The 12,205-nt window shown below is 40.5% G+C and overlaps 1 protein-coding gene across 5 annotated transcripts in view; it reads left to right on the top strand.

Annotated features, from left to right (window-relative positions):
* Positions 1–12,205, top strand: part of UBXN2B (UBX domain protein 2B) — a 42,845-nt gene that overhangs the window by 13,807 nt on the left and 16,833 nt on the right. For 3 of the 5 annotated variants that reach the window (XR_009522581.1, XM_060035405.1, XM_060035404.1), the window contains exons 4-7: positions 293–376; positions 1,984–2,093; positions 5,284–5,421; positions 11,175–11,336. Coding sequence is in view for 4 of the 5 variants with exons in the window: in XM_060035405.1 (XP_059891388.1) it covers positions 293–376; positions 1,984–2,093; positions 5,284–5,421; positions 11,175–11,336 (494 nt within the window). In the remaining variant the exon portion in view is untranslated. Of the gene's footprint in view, positions 1–292; positions 377–1,983; positions 2,094–5,283; positions 5,422–7,624; positions 7,819–11,174; positions 11,337–12,205 lie in introns of those variants that run through there. The other 2 variants (XM_060035406.1, XM_060035407.1) reach the window with 2 other exon arrangements.

Here is a 12,205-nt window from a genome sequence, read left to right on the forward strand (position 1 = left end):
CTTGAAAACATTATTTCAGCGTATAAATGCATTTCTTAGTTTAAGATTGGCCTAAGTTATTTCAGCTTCTGAGTCACTAATGTTTTTGTGGGAAGAAACATAATTTCTTACTAGAGTATACCTCTCTGTAATATAAGACCTTTATTTTAATATAAAAATTTCCTGCAAAGTATAAACCAGTTTGGCTATTATAATTGATACAGTTTTAAAATATATTATCACACATTGTCATACCACTTTGCTTGATAAGCCTCAGTGGATTTTCAGCTCATTTGCTATGTGTGTGTTTTAGTCTTTTACAGGTGGAGGATACAGATTGGGTAATTCCTTTTGTAAGCGGTCTGAATACATCTATGGAGAAAATCAGTTGCAAGATGTACGTACAGAAAGAAAATGAAAAATTGTAGATTTTTGCCTCTAGTTACTACTGTTTGTTATAAAATTAAAAATTAATAATATAATCTCTTTTTGTTCTGTTATTTTTTGAAGCATGGATTAAAAGGACTTACAATTATGTGTAAGTTTTCATACTTAAATTTTGTATTTTATATCTCAGTTGTGCCTTGCACTTAGAGATACATAACTATTTGTTGAAAGAATGTATGACTCACTGTCAAAATGAGCTTACATATATGTTATAATAATTATTATAAATGACATACCATCATGATGTAGAATTAGCTGAGTTATAAACATAGAAATGCCTAAAGTCATTCTTTGTTTTTGCCTTTTGAAATTTCGGAGTTGTGTTTCATTTTAAACATGTATAGTTTAGCCTTGGAGGGTCTCTGGAGGTTCTGTCTGCCCCCCTGGCATAAATAGTTAAGCTCTGTAGCAGGAAAGAAGACGGGTAGACCAGCAATCCCACTACTGGGCATATACCCTGAGAAAACCATAATTCAAAAAGAGTCGTGTACCACAATGTTCATTGCAGCTCTATTAACAATAGCCAGGACATGGAAGCAACCTAAGTGTCCATCGACAGATGAATGGATAAAGAAGATGTGGCACATATATACAATGGAATATTACTCAGCCATAAAAAGGAACAAAATTGAGTTATTTGTAGTGAGGTGGATGGACCTAGAGTCTGTCATACAGAGTGAAGTAAGTCAGAAAGAGAAAAACAAATACCATATGCTAACACATATACATGGAATCTAAAACAAAACCAAAAAAAAAGGTTCTGAAGAACCTAGGGTCGTCAGGGCAGGAATAAAGACGCAGATGTAGAGAATGGACTTGAGGACACGGGGAGGGGAAAGGGTAAGCTGGGACGAAGTGAGAGAGTGGCATGGACATATATACACTACCAAATGTAAAATAGCTAGCTAGTGGGAAGCAGCCACATATGTATATGTATAGCTGATTCACTTTGTTACAAAGCAGAAACTAATACACCATTGTAAAGCAATTACACTCCAATAAAGATGTTAAAAAAGAAAGAAGACAGAGATGATGGAGAAGGGTGGGTGTGGCGTGGCAGCTGGATGCTCTCAGGACTTTGGTCTTCTCAGTGAACTGGAAATAATTGTACTTCAAGGCCAGGGTCCAGCGATGGGACCTTTGCTATTTCAGCCATTGTCAGTTCATTAAGCTAAATATAGATCTCACACGTGGCTTCGTTTATACCTTTATTTCAGCTGAATAAAGAATGGTACAGGGCTTCCCTGGTGGCGCAATGGTTGAGAGTCTGCCTGCTGATGCAGGGGACACAGGTTCATGCCCCGGTCCGGGAAGATCCCACATGCCGCAGAGCGGCTGGGCCCATGAGCCATGGCCGCTGAGCCTGCGCGTCCAAAGCCTGTGCTCCGCAACGGGAGAGGCCACAACAGTGAGAGGCCCGCGTACAGCAAAAAAAACAAAAGAATAGTACAAATAACTCTATATTTTAAATAAAGTAAATCATAAATATCACATTTGAAAATTAAAATTGTTTAATGCAGACGCGTTCTTGTATTTCTTTTTTCCTACGCTCAAAAGGTTCAGATTTTGCTTAAACTGTGGAGCAATGGTTTCAGCTTAGACGATGGAGAATTGAGACCTTACAGTGACCCAACAAATGCTCAGTTTCTGGAGTCCGTTAAGAGAGGGTAAGCTGTGTTACTTGGGTTCTATTTGTTACTGAGGGTGGAACTTCTTTTTCTTTTAAACAGAACGCCGTTCAGTAGTGCTCTACTGGTTTTTAAGAGTGAGATACTGGAATATATTCTGTAAGTGGTTGCTGGGGGGAAGGATATTTTTAAGTATATAAAGGACATGTTGCTATCTGTATGTCAGTGGTTCTTAACTTGCTGGGGGGGAGCAGTGGTCATTGGTCCCTTTTAAAATCCAGTGAAGCTATGGTCCCAATTCTGAGCAGAGGTATTGTAATAAATTAGTGAATTGATTAGCAGCTGGCTGCTCATCCACTAAGCCACTGTCCTGCTCACTACTGACAAGGGTGATTCATTGCATGTATGCCTGAATTTCAGCAACTTATGTTAGAAAGCTTTTAAAGTGGCATTACTGCTGGCAGAAGATTTCAAAAGGTTAGTTTGAAGTTATACTTTGTGAAAGTAAACCAGATTCACAGGGCTCCGACCCATCTAAAGAACATCATAACTCACCAGGCCTTCTGGCTAGAGGACGAGGAATCAAGTGATTTTGCTACGATTATAAAAGCTTTTCTGCATTGTGCTTTCACTAGCTGACAGTGTGATCATCCCTAAGTAGAAATACAACTGAAGAAAGGTGTCAGGCTGGCCATGAACTGGGAGATGTAAGTAGCAGTGAAGGGGCTGGAGCAGGAGGTTACACTCCATCCAGGAATTGAAGGTGGGGCTTTTCCAAGTGAGGAAATCTGTCCAAGGAGAGTGGCTGAAGTGGAGTGGAGATGGGAACTCATCGGAGTTGAGGTGGGCAAGGAACTCGAAAGGAAAGGCATTTTAGAACTAAGTAGCATGGATTTTGTATTTGAATTCTACAAAAGTAATGTCAGAATACCAAAGAAAAGCAAGAAATGCTGTAAGCGGGAGGGAGGTCATTGAGAAAGGTGGGAAGCTGACCCGGGAAGCAGTGTATGCTGGTGGCAAATAGAAGGGTAAGAGTTGAAGTCAGTGCTGTGGACTTGGAAACCTGCAGAGTCACTGGGCAGAGCTTGGGAGCCACTGGGTGGGGGAAGTGCTCATCTTCTGAGTAAAGGTCAACATGACTGCTGAAATGACGCTTACTTCCAGATGGAAGAAGAAAAGAACATGATGATGAATGTGCTATAATATAGATCAAAACTAATTTATTATTAAATGAAAATACTCGACGGATGTTGTAGGCTAGTGGTCAGTCATGGTATACTAAGAGAATTTTTTCATTTGAGCTACACCGTATCCTCAAGTACAAATTATGATCAAGAACGATTTTAGAAACGACTCCTTGAAAAAAATGATCGTCAGATAGTGGTTGTCAGCTGTATAATCATTGTTCCTTCTTTATAACAAATATTTTGTAATACTATCTTCACTATCCTCAAAGAAGAATTTATAGGTAACATAATCAATCTGTTCATATTATTTCTAAAAACATTCACATAATTTATCTTAAATATGGTGAAGAAGTAAAGGAAGGTAATTTATCATAAAACTAAACATATTTCAACATCTAATGCCTAGGTATGATTACACCAGAAGACATAACAAAGTAGACGGATAGACTGACCTAGACTGCACCTGTGTGCAGTCTAGCACTTTTCATGTAGATGCGACACACAAAAAACAGAATAATGAGGTGTGTGACTTTGGCATCTTAATTACTATAAGTGGCATTGCAGTCAGGCGCTTGGTACAGTTCCAAACAAGACAAAGTGCAATGTTCCTTCTGTTTATATGGCAGATGAGTTCCTGAAAAGTTCAAAGCATATTTATACAATACCATAAAAAAAAAAAATTTTTTTTTTGCTTATATGTAAGATAGAGCCTAAGCCTTAGGTTTTAGGCTCAGGCGTTATAAACAGCCTTGTCATCCATGTGACCCCCTGGTGGGACCCTCAGTGGTTCTGTGGAACCCCCGACAAGTCTTCATGGTGTAAGTTGAGACCCTGAGACAGAGCATCTCCTGCCCTGATGCTGACCCTAAGGGAGGGCAGCATGCGTGAATCACATGACAATCAAAATCACCCCTGTCAAATTTCCACACTTCTCCAGGGTGTTTAGAAATGAATATTCACATTAACTGTTATGTCCTCATCGGGATTTTCTAATGCCGACTTAGGTGTAAATTGCTTCCCTACAGTTTGGCCTTCTGTCAGAAGCACTCCAGCCTCCCTGTGACGACAAAATCCCTATGTTGAGAATCACTAAGGAATAATATGAGGCACCTTTAAGGAAGAAAGATCTACGAGAAGTAGTCAATCATCATGGAAATTTTTAAATTATAAATTAAGCAAAAATTGCTGTTTTCAAGTTCACAGCTTAACTATCACAATCGCAACAGTGTAGACTCATTTTTCAAAAAGTTTACTGAAACCTTTTTCCTTTTTTTTAATTTTTATTTTATTTTTATATAATTTTTAGAGGTTACCTTCCATTCACAGTTACTCCAAAATATTGGCTATATTCCCTGGGTTGTACAATACATCCCTGTAGCCTGTCTTACATCTAATAGTTTGTACCTCCCACTCCCCTAGCTCAATATTCCCCCCAACCCCACTGGTAACTACTAGTTTGTTCTCTATATCTGTGAGTCTGCTGCTTTTTTTGTTGTTATATTCACTAGATTGTTGTATTTTTTTAGATTACACATGTAAGTGACATCATACAGTATTTGTCTTTCTCTGACTTATTTGATTTAGCACAATGCCCTCTAAGTCCATGCGTATTGCTGCAAATGGCAAAATTTTATCCTTTTTTATGGCTAAGTAGTATTCCATTGTATATATGTACCACATCTTCTTTATCCATTCTTCTGTTGATGGACACTTAGGTTGCTTCCATATCTTGGCAATTGTAAATAATGCTGCTATGAACCTTGGGGTGGATGCATCTTTTGGAATTAGTGCTTTTGTGTTTTTTTGGATATACACTCAAGAGCGGAATTGCTGGGTCATTTGGTAGTTCTATTTTTAGTTTTTTGAGAAACCTCCATACTGTTTTCCACAGTGGCGGCACCAATTTACATTCCCACCAACAGTGCACAAGAGTTCTCTTTTCTTCACATCCTCGCCAACATTGGTTAATTTGTGTTCCTTTTGATTAATGCCATTCTGACAGGTGTGAGGTGGTATCTCACTGTGGTTTTTCTTTTTTTAAGAGAGATTCCCCTGGAGCTTCAGCGGCTGGTTCACAGAGGCCACGTGAATCTGGATATGGAGGATCATCACGATGAAGAATACATAAAACCTAGACTGAGGTTCAAGGCTTTCAGTGGAGAAGGACAAAAACTTGGGAGGTAAAGCCCTAAAATGAGGAAAATGCTTGTCTTTGTTCAACATGAATTTGCTTTGAGATCAAGAAAAGCAAAGTAACCTGGGAAGTAAAAACTAAACTATAAACCGTGAAGACCTTGCTGATGGAATTAGATGTGCCAATCTGGTGATAATATTAATAGATGATACTTAGATAGCAGTTACCACATTCCTGGCCCTCAGAGCACGTTTTTCCCCCCTTTTTTTTTTTGTTTTTGCGGTACGCGGGCCTCTCACCATTGCGGCCTCTCCCGTTGTGGAGCACAGGCTCCGGACGCGCAGGCTCAGCGGCCATGGCTCACAGGCCCAGCCGTGCCGCGGCATGTGGGATCTTCCCGGACCGGGGCACAAACCCGTGTCCCCTGCATCGGCAGGCGGACTCTCAACCACTGCGCCACCAGGGAAGCCCTCCTCAGAGCACTTTTACAGCCATTACCTCATTTCATCTTTACAGCAGCTCCTTGGCATAGACCCTGTTATCACTCCATTTGCAGATGCAGCAGTTTGCCCAGGGTGACTGAGCGAGGAAGTGGTTAGTGTGTGAGCTTCAAACTGGGCACTCTGGCCCCCAAGTCTGTGCTTTTTACCACTGTGCCATCCTGCCTCTTTCTGATTACGATTACGTGGGTTCACAGGGGGAATTGTTGATTAGATAAAACAGTAGGTATCTTAGATCACAGCTGTAAGCATCCCTGTCTGCCGTAGGTAATTGTTAAGCTCTTGAAGCCAAAGCAGTGGGCTTAAGTTGGTTATTTTCGATATATCTTAAGGAGCCAAACTCTTTCTTCAAGTTATGGGAACACATAGAGAACTCCTCTTATTGCAGGAAGAGGGAATTGCCTCAGACATTTCCAAAGAACCCTAGGACTTTGCCAAGCACAACTTAGAAACCAGTGTGCGTGGTGTAATGTACGAGTGGACACCTTTATAATGGCCACGGCTTGCCTCTTCATAAAGCTTGTTACATGCGCTGGTAAACATGACCCTCCATTTGTGCACAGGTGACTGCAGGTGGCATGCTGAAGTGCGGCCTTGGCCATGTTTCCAACATACCCTTTTGTGCACCCTTTGTTCCTTTTCATGTGATTCCTTCCCTTCTGAGTTCTTTTCAGTTGCCTTGTGCACACCGGTTCTCTCTTCCCCTCTCATTTCTCAACATAGGAAAGAATTCAGTATCAGCTCTCTGCACCTGTCTTTCATTTCTCAAGTCTCCCTTTCTGCATCCTTTTCTCCCATTAGAGGCTTATTTCTGAGATATGTAGAGAATACAGGAACATGTGTTGACCTTGCTCTTTTAAGGACAGGTCTACTTGGAAATTCTCCCTCATCTCTCTTTACTTTCAACACAGTCAGGCTTCTCCTGAATTGTCCTATTTCTTCCTGCCTTTTTTTTTATAACTACAACCCCGAGATAGTTTTTTAATATTTTCTAGCACTTCTCATTTTTTACTTAATATTTATTGAGATTATGATTTTTAATTATAACACAGGTTAAATGCCCAGTCATCTCTTTGTTTCATATGCTTTCTTTTTCTATTATTTAAGTGTATGACCAAGAATTAAAGTTAGAATGCATATCTTTGTTAGTAGAAGTACAGTTGACCCTTGAACAACACGGGGGTTTGGGGCGCCGACCCTCCAAGCAGTCGAAACTCCTCTTATAATTGGCTCTCTGTATCCACGACTCCCCATTCTCGGATCGTGTAGTACTCTATATTATAGATCCTGTAATAGTGTTTGCTGTTGAAAATCCATGCGTAAGTGGACCTGCCCAGTTCAAACCCGTGTTTTTCAAGGGTCAGTTGTAGAGTAAACTTAGAACTGAAATTGAAGAAGGTTGCCTAAAGGGAAGATAGCTAAGAAGCCCCAGTGATTATAATTGGCAGTTTGAACTCATGAAAATAATGATTTATTATCTGATTGATCATAGTATCTTACAAAGGCCAGCCTTTTTACTTATAAGGGAAATAACTAGAGAAAATGACAATAAAAAAGGAGAAAATGATGAAGGAAGAATGGCAAAGATAAGTGGTGATAATGCTGTGTTAATCATTAGCCATATTGGTCAGGGTTTTTGATTATGGAAAACAGAATCCATTTGCTAGATTAAATAGTAAGGGTTTTCTTACAGAGCCTTGAATAATTTATAGAATTTCTGGAAGAGATAGCAAACCAAGCTTTCCTTAGACAGGAGAAACAAACAGAACTTTCTAGAGAAAACACCTCCTGTGCCCCATCAGTTGCTCAGAGCCTGTGGAGCTGGGGCCCAGAGCTAGAACACCCCATCATGACTGCACTGGGAGAGTCAGATGCCTCCAGGACCTTGGGGACCAGAAGAGCTGCATCATCTCCACGCCATGGTCTTAACTTTCACCGTACAAGTATGTATTTATTTGCTTGATGGAAGGGTGGAATCCTACAAAATCCTAGCTGCAAGGGAGTCTGAGAAATGTAGTCTTTAGAGTTTCCAGCTTCTGACGCACAGAAAATTTACACAGAAGATGAGCGTGGTGGTGTGAGCCTGTGTGATGTACATGGGTCCAGATGCAGAATAGTTGGCTGTGTATGTTCTAACAAGGTGAAGGATTGCACAGAGCGTTAGAGGGCTTCACGTTAAGAAACATATTAAAACATAAAAGTTCTAACAGTCAGCCTTTTTCTATTCAGAAAGTAACTTTCTAAAATGGCTTGTTTCTCAAGAGCTCCAGACAACTATCTACTGAACAGAGAAGTAATTAAAAAGAAGCAAACAAAACAGAATGAGAAATGATTCCATTGTCTTCCATAGTTGGCAGTCTAATTGCAAAGAAAACTTTACATAGGTGTAAATTGACTTATTTGTAGACCACAATAAAACGGTGTAAACCTAAATGCGATAGAAATATTACCCAGTACCTTCACGTAATATTATAGGAGCAAGCAAACCGTAGGTGTAAAACTACAAATTTTTGATAGTAGAGCAGTACAGTTATTTACTGAAAGTGAGCTGGTGAGCCAGGTAGAGCTAGAAAACCTCAGCAGCGTTTCTGACGGCAGGGCTGGCACTTCTGACACACGCTCACGGTAGGCTTCTGAGCTGGCGTGTGTGATGATACGGATCGTGAAATGAAGTAAATCTGTCTCTGCTTCAGCACAGTCACTGCCTGTCTGGCACACTGTGCATCCACAAGCTGCCGTTTGCCCCGAGTCCGGACACTACGCCTGAGGTGTGCCTGCGCCTTGGTCCCTGGGCCCTGGAGGGCCCTCTTCTCTAAGGTCTCACAGCCCCTTCCTTCCTGCCTCTGCTTCATTCTCTGACCAGCGGTTCTGCAGCCCCTTGCCTGACTGCACAGCCACTGGATCTGTCTGTCCTGTGCAGTCGGTGCTTCTGGGGACGCCCGCGCGCCCGTGCTGGGCAGGCGGGCTGCCCCTCTCCTGCCCCCGGACGGCTGAGCCCGGACGTGCCCGGCTTTCCCACAGCGCCCGTTCTACCCCTGGCCCTCACTCGCAGCAGCTCTGCTGGCAAAACAGAGCCTGACAAGAATTAGCTTTCTTAATACATTCCTCTTAGCCTCTGAGTTTATCACATCCATCCCCACCACCCTCTTTTAAGTCTGAAGAAGATGGGTCTGAGGGAATCACTCCCCTTACAAGCTACATCCTTTCCTCCAGTTTGCCTAGAAAGCTTGTTTTATCAATTAACTTTCTTCTTTTCCTTTTTAAAAAATTTTTCTTTTTAATATTAATTCTTGAAACATAATACAGTATATGAAAAATGTCACTATGGCTTGAATGATGAGGAGAAAGTTTGAAATAACACACAGCCATGACTTTGAGAGCTAAATGTTAAAGTTAATATGACTTCTTGTTTTCATTATTCCAAATTTTTTTTATTTCAAATTCATTGAAAGAAATAAAATTATATTTTAAAAAATGGAGTGATCTCACAAACTGAGGAGAGCCAGGGACAAAAAGAACAGGTTGAGTACTTTTTCCTGAGAGGCAGATCTAACAGCTATAGAATGGTCTTTCTTCCTTCCTAGCTTTTGTCAACACACTAACCAGCTTGTTCACTGCCTGTCTCTCTGACTCTGAGGGTATCTTTCAATCTCTGTGACTCAGTTTTCCTTTCCTATAAAATGATGTGGTTGGCCTTAATTATCTCGAAAGGCCATTCCAGCCCTTGAGCACAAAGAGGTTAAGTGACTTGCCCAGAGTCACACGTCTAATAAGTGGCAGAGTCAATCCCAGAGTCGGGCCCCTGCATCCGTGCTGTTGCCCACTAAGCAACAGTGCCTCCCTCACTCCAGGATCTAAATGAAATAGCAAATGCTGCAGAGGCTGTGCTGGTGGTGGTGATGACAGTGTGTAGACCTGGTTATAAAGATGCAAAGGGAGAGGGAAGAGGCCCTTTATGCTCACTGACTCCCGTCCCCTCTTTGGGTTTCGTCCCCCTCCCTGTGTAAGGGACACTGGACTGTTGCAGAGTAACCCACCTTGGCGGTGCAGCTGTTTCAGTCCTCAATTCCAAACTTGAAAGGAAATTCCTTAATACTACATTCTGAAATTAGTTCTAAAATACGTGTCAGGAAGTAGCTAAGGAAAGGCGAAGTGTTAGCAGTAAGTACCAGTTAATTTTACCACTTTGCCAGACATGCTGAGAACGTTTTTGGGTGGGAGTTGGAGTCATGATGAGCTAGGTTTACACTAGACTAAAGCACAGATGCTCATAGGACTTTTTACTGATAAATATATATTTATTTTATTTTTTTCAAAAGACAGTCATTTATAGGGAGCCATCAAAGTCCCAGTATTTGAGAGAATCAGCATCAAGGCCATCAAAGAATCCCGCAGGATGACTGAAAGAGGATTAAGATTTGATGTCTATGAAGAATTTCTAAATTTCTTTTAATTTGTTTTAATTGCTTAATCAAAAGAGCACTCTATTTTTGAGATTCGCTTTCGGCTTACAATGATGGGTCATCCTGCTAGCGTTAGAAGGCACTATGGTCCCTAGTAACCAAGGTCCAGTGGTAAGAGATTGTATCACACAAGGTTCATTATAAATTCATCGCCATATATTAAATTTCATTTCTCACTCACACTTAGGAACTACTCTCTTGTAAAGCAGTAACTACTTAAAGCAGATTTTTAAAGTAATATCAACTAAGTTTAAGTTGATAGCTTAGTGCTGATGATATGTACAAATATAGCTGATACCTCTTGAAACACTATTCCAAGCACTATATGAAGGACTTACTATAACAGACCTACATGACATATTATTATTCCCCCCCCCATTTTATAAATGATAGAACTGGGATTCAGAGAGATTAATTTAGGTACTGGAGTTCACACAATTGACAAAGCTGGGATCTGAAACCAAGTCTGTCTGTGCTCATGGTCAGTCTTGGATGTTAACTCCAAGTTGCTCCTCAGGTTTCTGACTGAAGACCATTGTGCTGAACAGTCTCATGAAATTTCAAAGGGATTGGGGAGGAAGGAATACAGAGTTAGGCTTTCAAAAGAGGCTGGATAAACTAAATCAGAATCATAGGACCCAAGGTAATTTTAATGTCATGAAAGAAGGTAGAAGAATAGGAGACCCCAAGGAAGCCGTGTCCCCACTGGGGCAGAAGCCACGGCGGGATGACTGGAGGTCAGGTGCAGGTCTAAGTGGTTGTTCTGCTGTCTTCAGGGTGTTGTGCATCTTATGTGTTCAGATTCACATTCTGATTCTTCAGTTCTTCTTTCTTAGCCTCACACCTGAAATAGTCAGTACGCCTTCCTCCCCAGAAGAAGAGGAGAAGTCACTACTTAATGCAGTTGTTCTTATTGATGATTCCGTGCCCACGACCAAAATTCAGATCAGGTTAGCAGACGGGAGCCGTTTGATACAAAGATTCAATAGCACACACAGGTAAGCTTGGGGCGACTTATCTTTGTAAAACTGGATGCAGCTTGAGTAATGAAGAATACGAAATTCTTTACATTTACTTTTGAAGTAAGTTTTTGACAGAAAACAAAAATTTTAAGAGAGCAATAGCTGTGTGTGAGAAGTGAAGCACTTAGTACTTAAACATCCTCTGTAAACTGTCCAAATACGGGTGCAAATGCAGATACCACTCAAAAGTAAAGAGAATTGTTAAAAGCTATAGTTCTGCACCATTGCTAAAACCATGAGAAGTTGAATCAGATTTGCTTTGCTTTAGTAAAACCTGATTTGGACTTTACTCCTTTAAAAATTTATGATAACCCTGATTAGGATTAACTTTCTACATAGCAAATTCTTTATAACATGAATTTATAGTGTAAATAAAGTTTAATTGTACTCTTACCAAGTACTTCAAATAAACAGTTTTAAATGCCATTTTAACATTCATTGTACATTTGTTGTGCTAATAACACATTTGTTCATTGTATCCCACTAAGAGATACATTTATGATCTTAGTTGAGCTACTGTATATATGTGAGAGTACTTACACTTTTCATAGTTATAGACTCACACTGACACAGGCTCATCTGAGGTACCTTTTTCTGGGTCATGTGCTGCTAAGATATTTTATACTCTGAAAAAATAGGCCCTGTAGTGTAATAACATTGTTGACATTTCTCTGATGCATAACTCACCTAAGGATTGTGTCTGTTTACAGTGAGAGTAAATGTCAGGTGCGCTCCAAAGTTAATGCTCACATTTTACCGTAAAGCCAAGGTAAATCCATCCATTGAAATTAAATTAAAGAAGGTTACAACACATTTAAGTAAGGAGAAGAATTGTGTGATTTTTT

The sequence above is a fragment of the Delphinus delphis genome, chromosome 17 (genome assembly GCF_949987515.2).
Source record: "Delphinus delphis chromosome 17, mDelDel1.2, whole genome shotgun sequence".
In the NCBI taxonomy this organism is placed as follows: domain Eukaryota; kingdom Metazoa; phylum Chordata; class Mammalia; order Artiodactyla; family Delphinidae; genus Delphinus; species Delphinus delphis.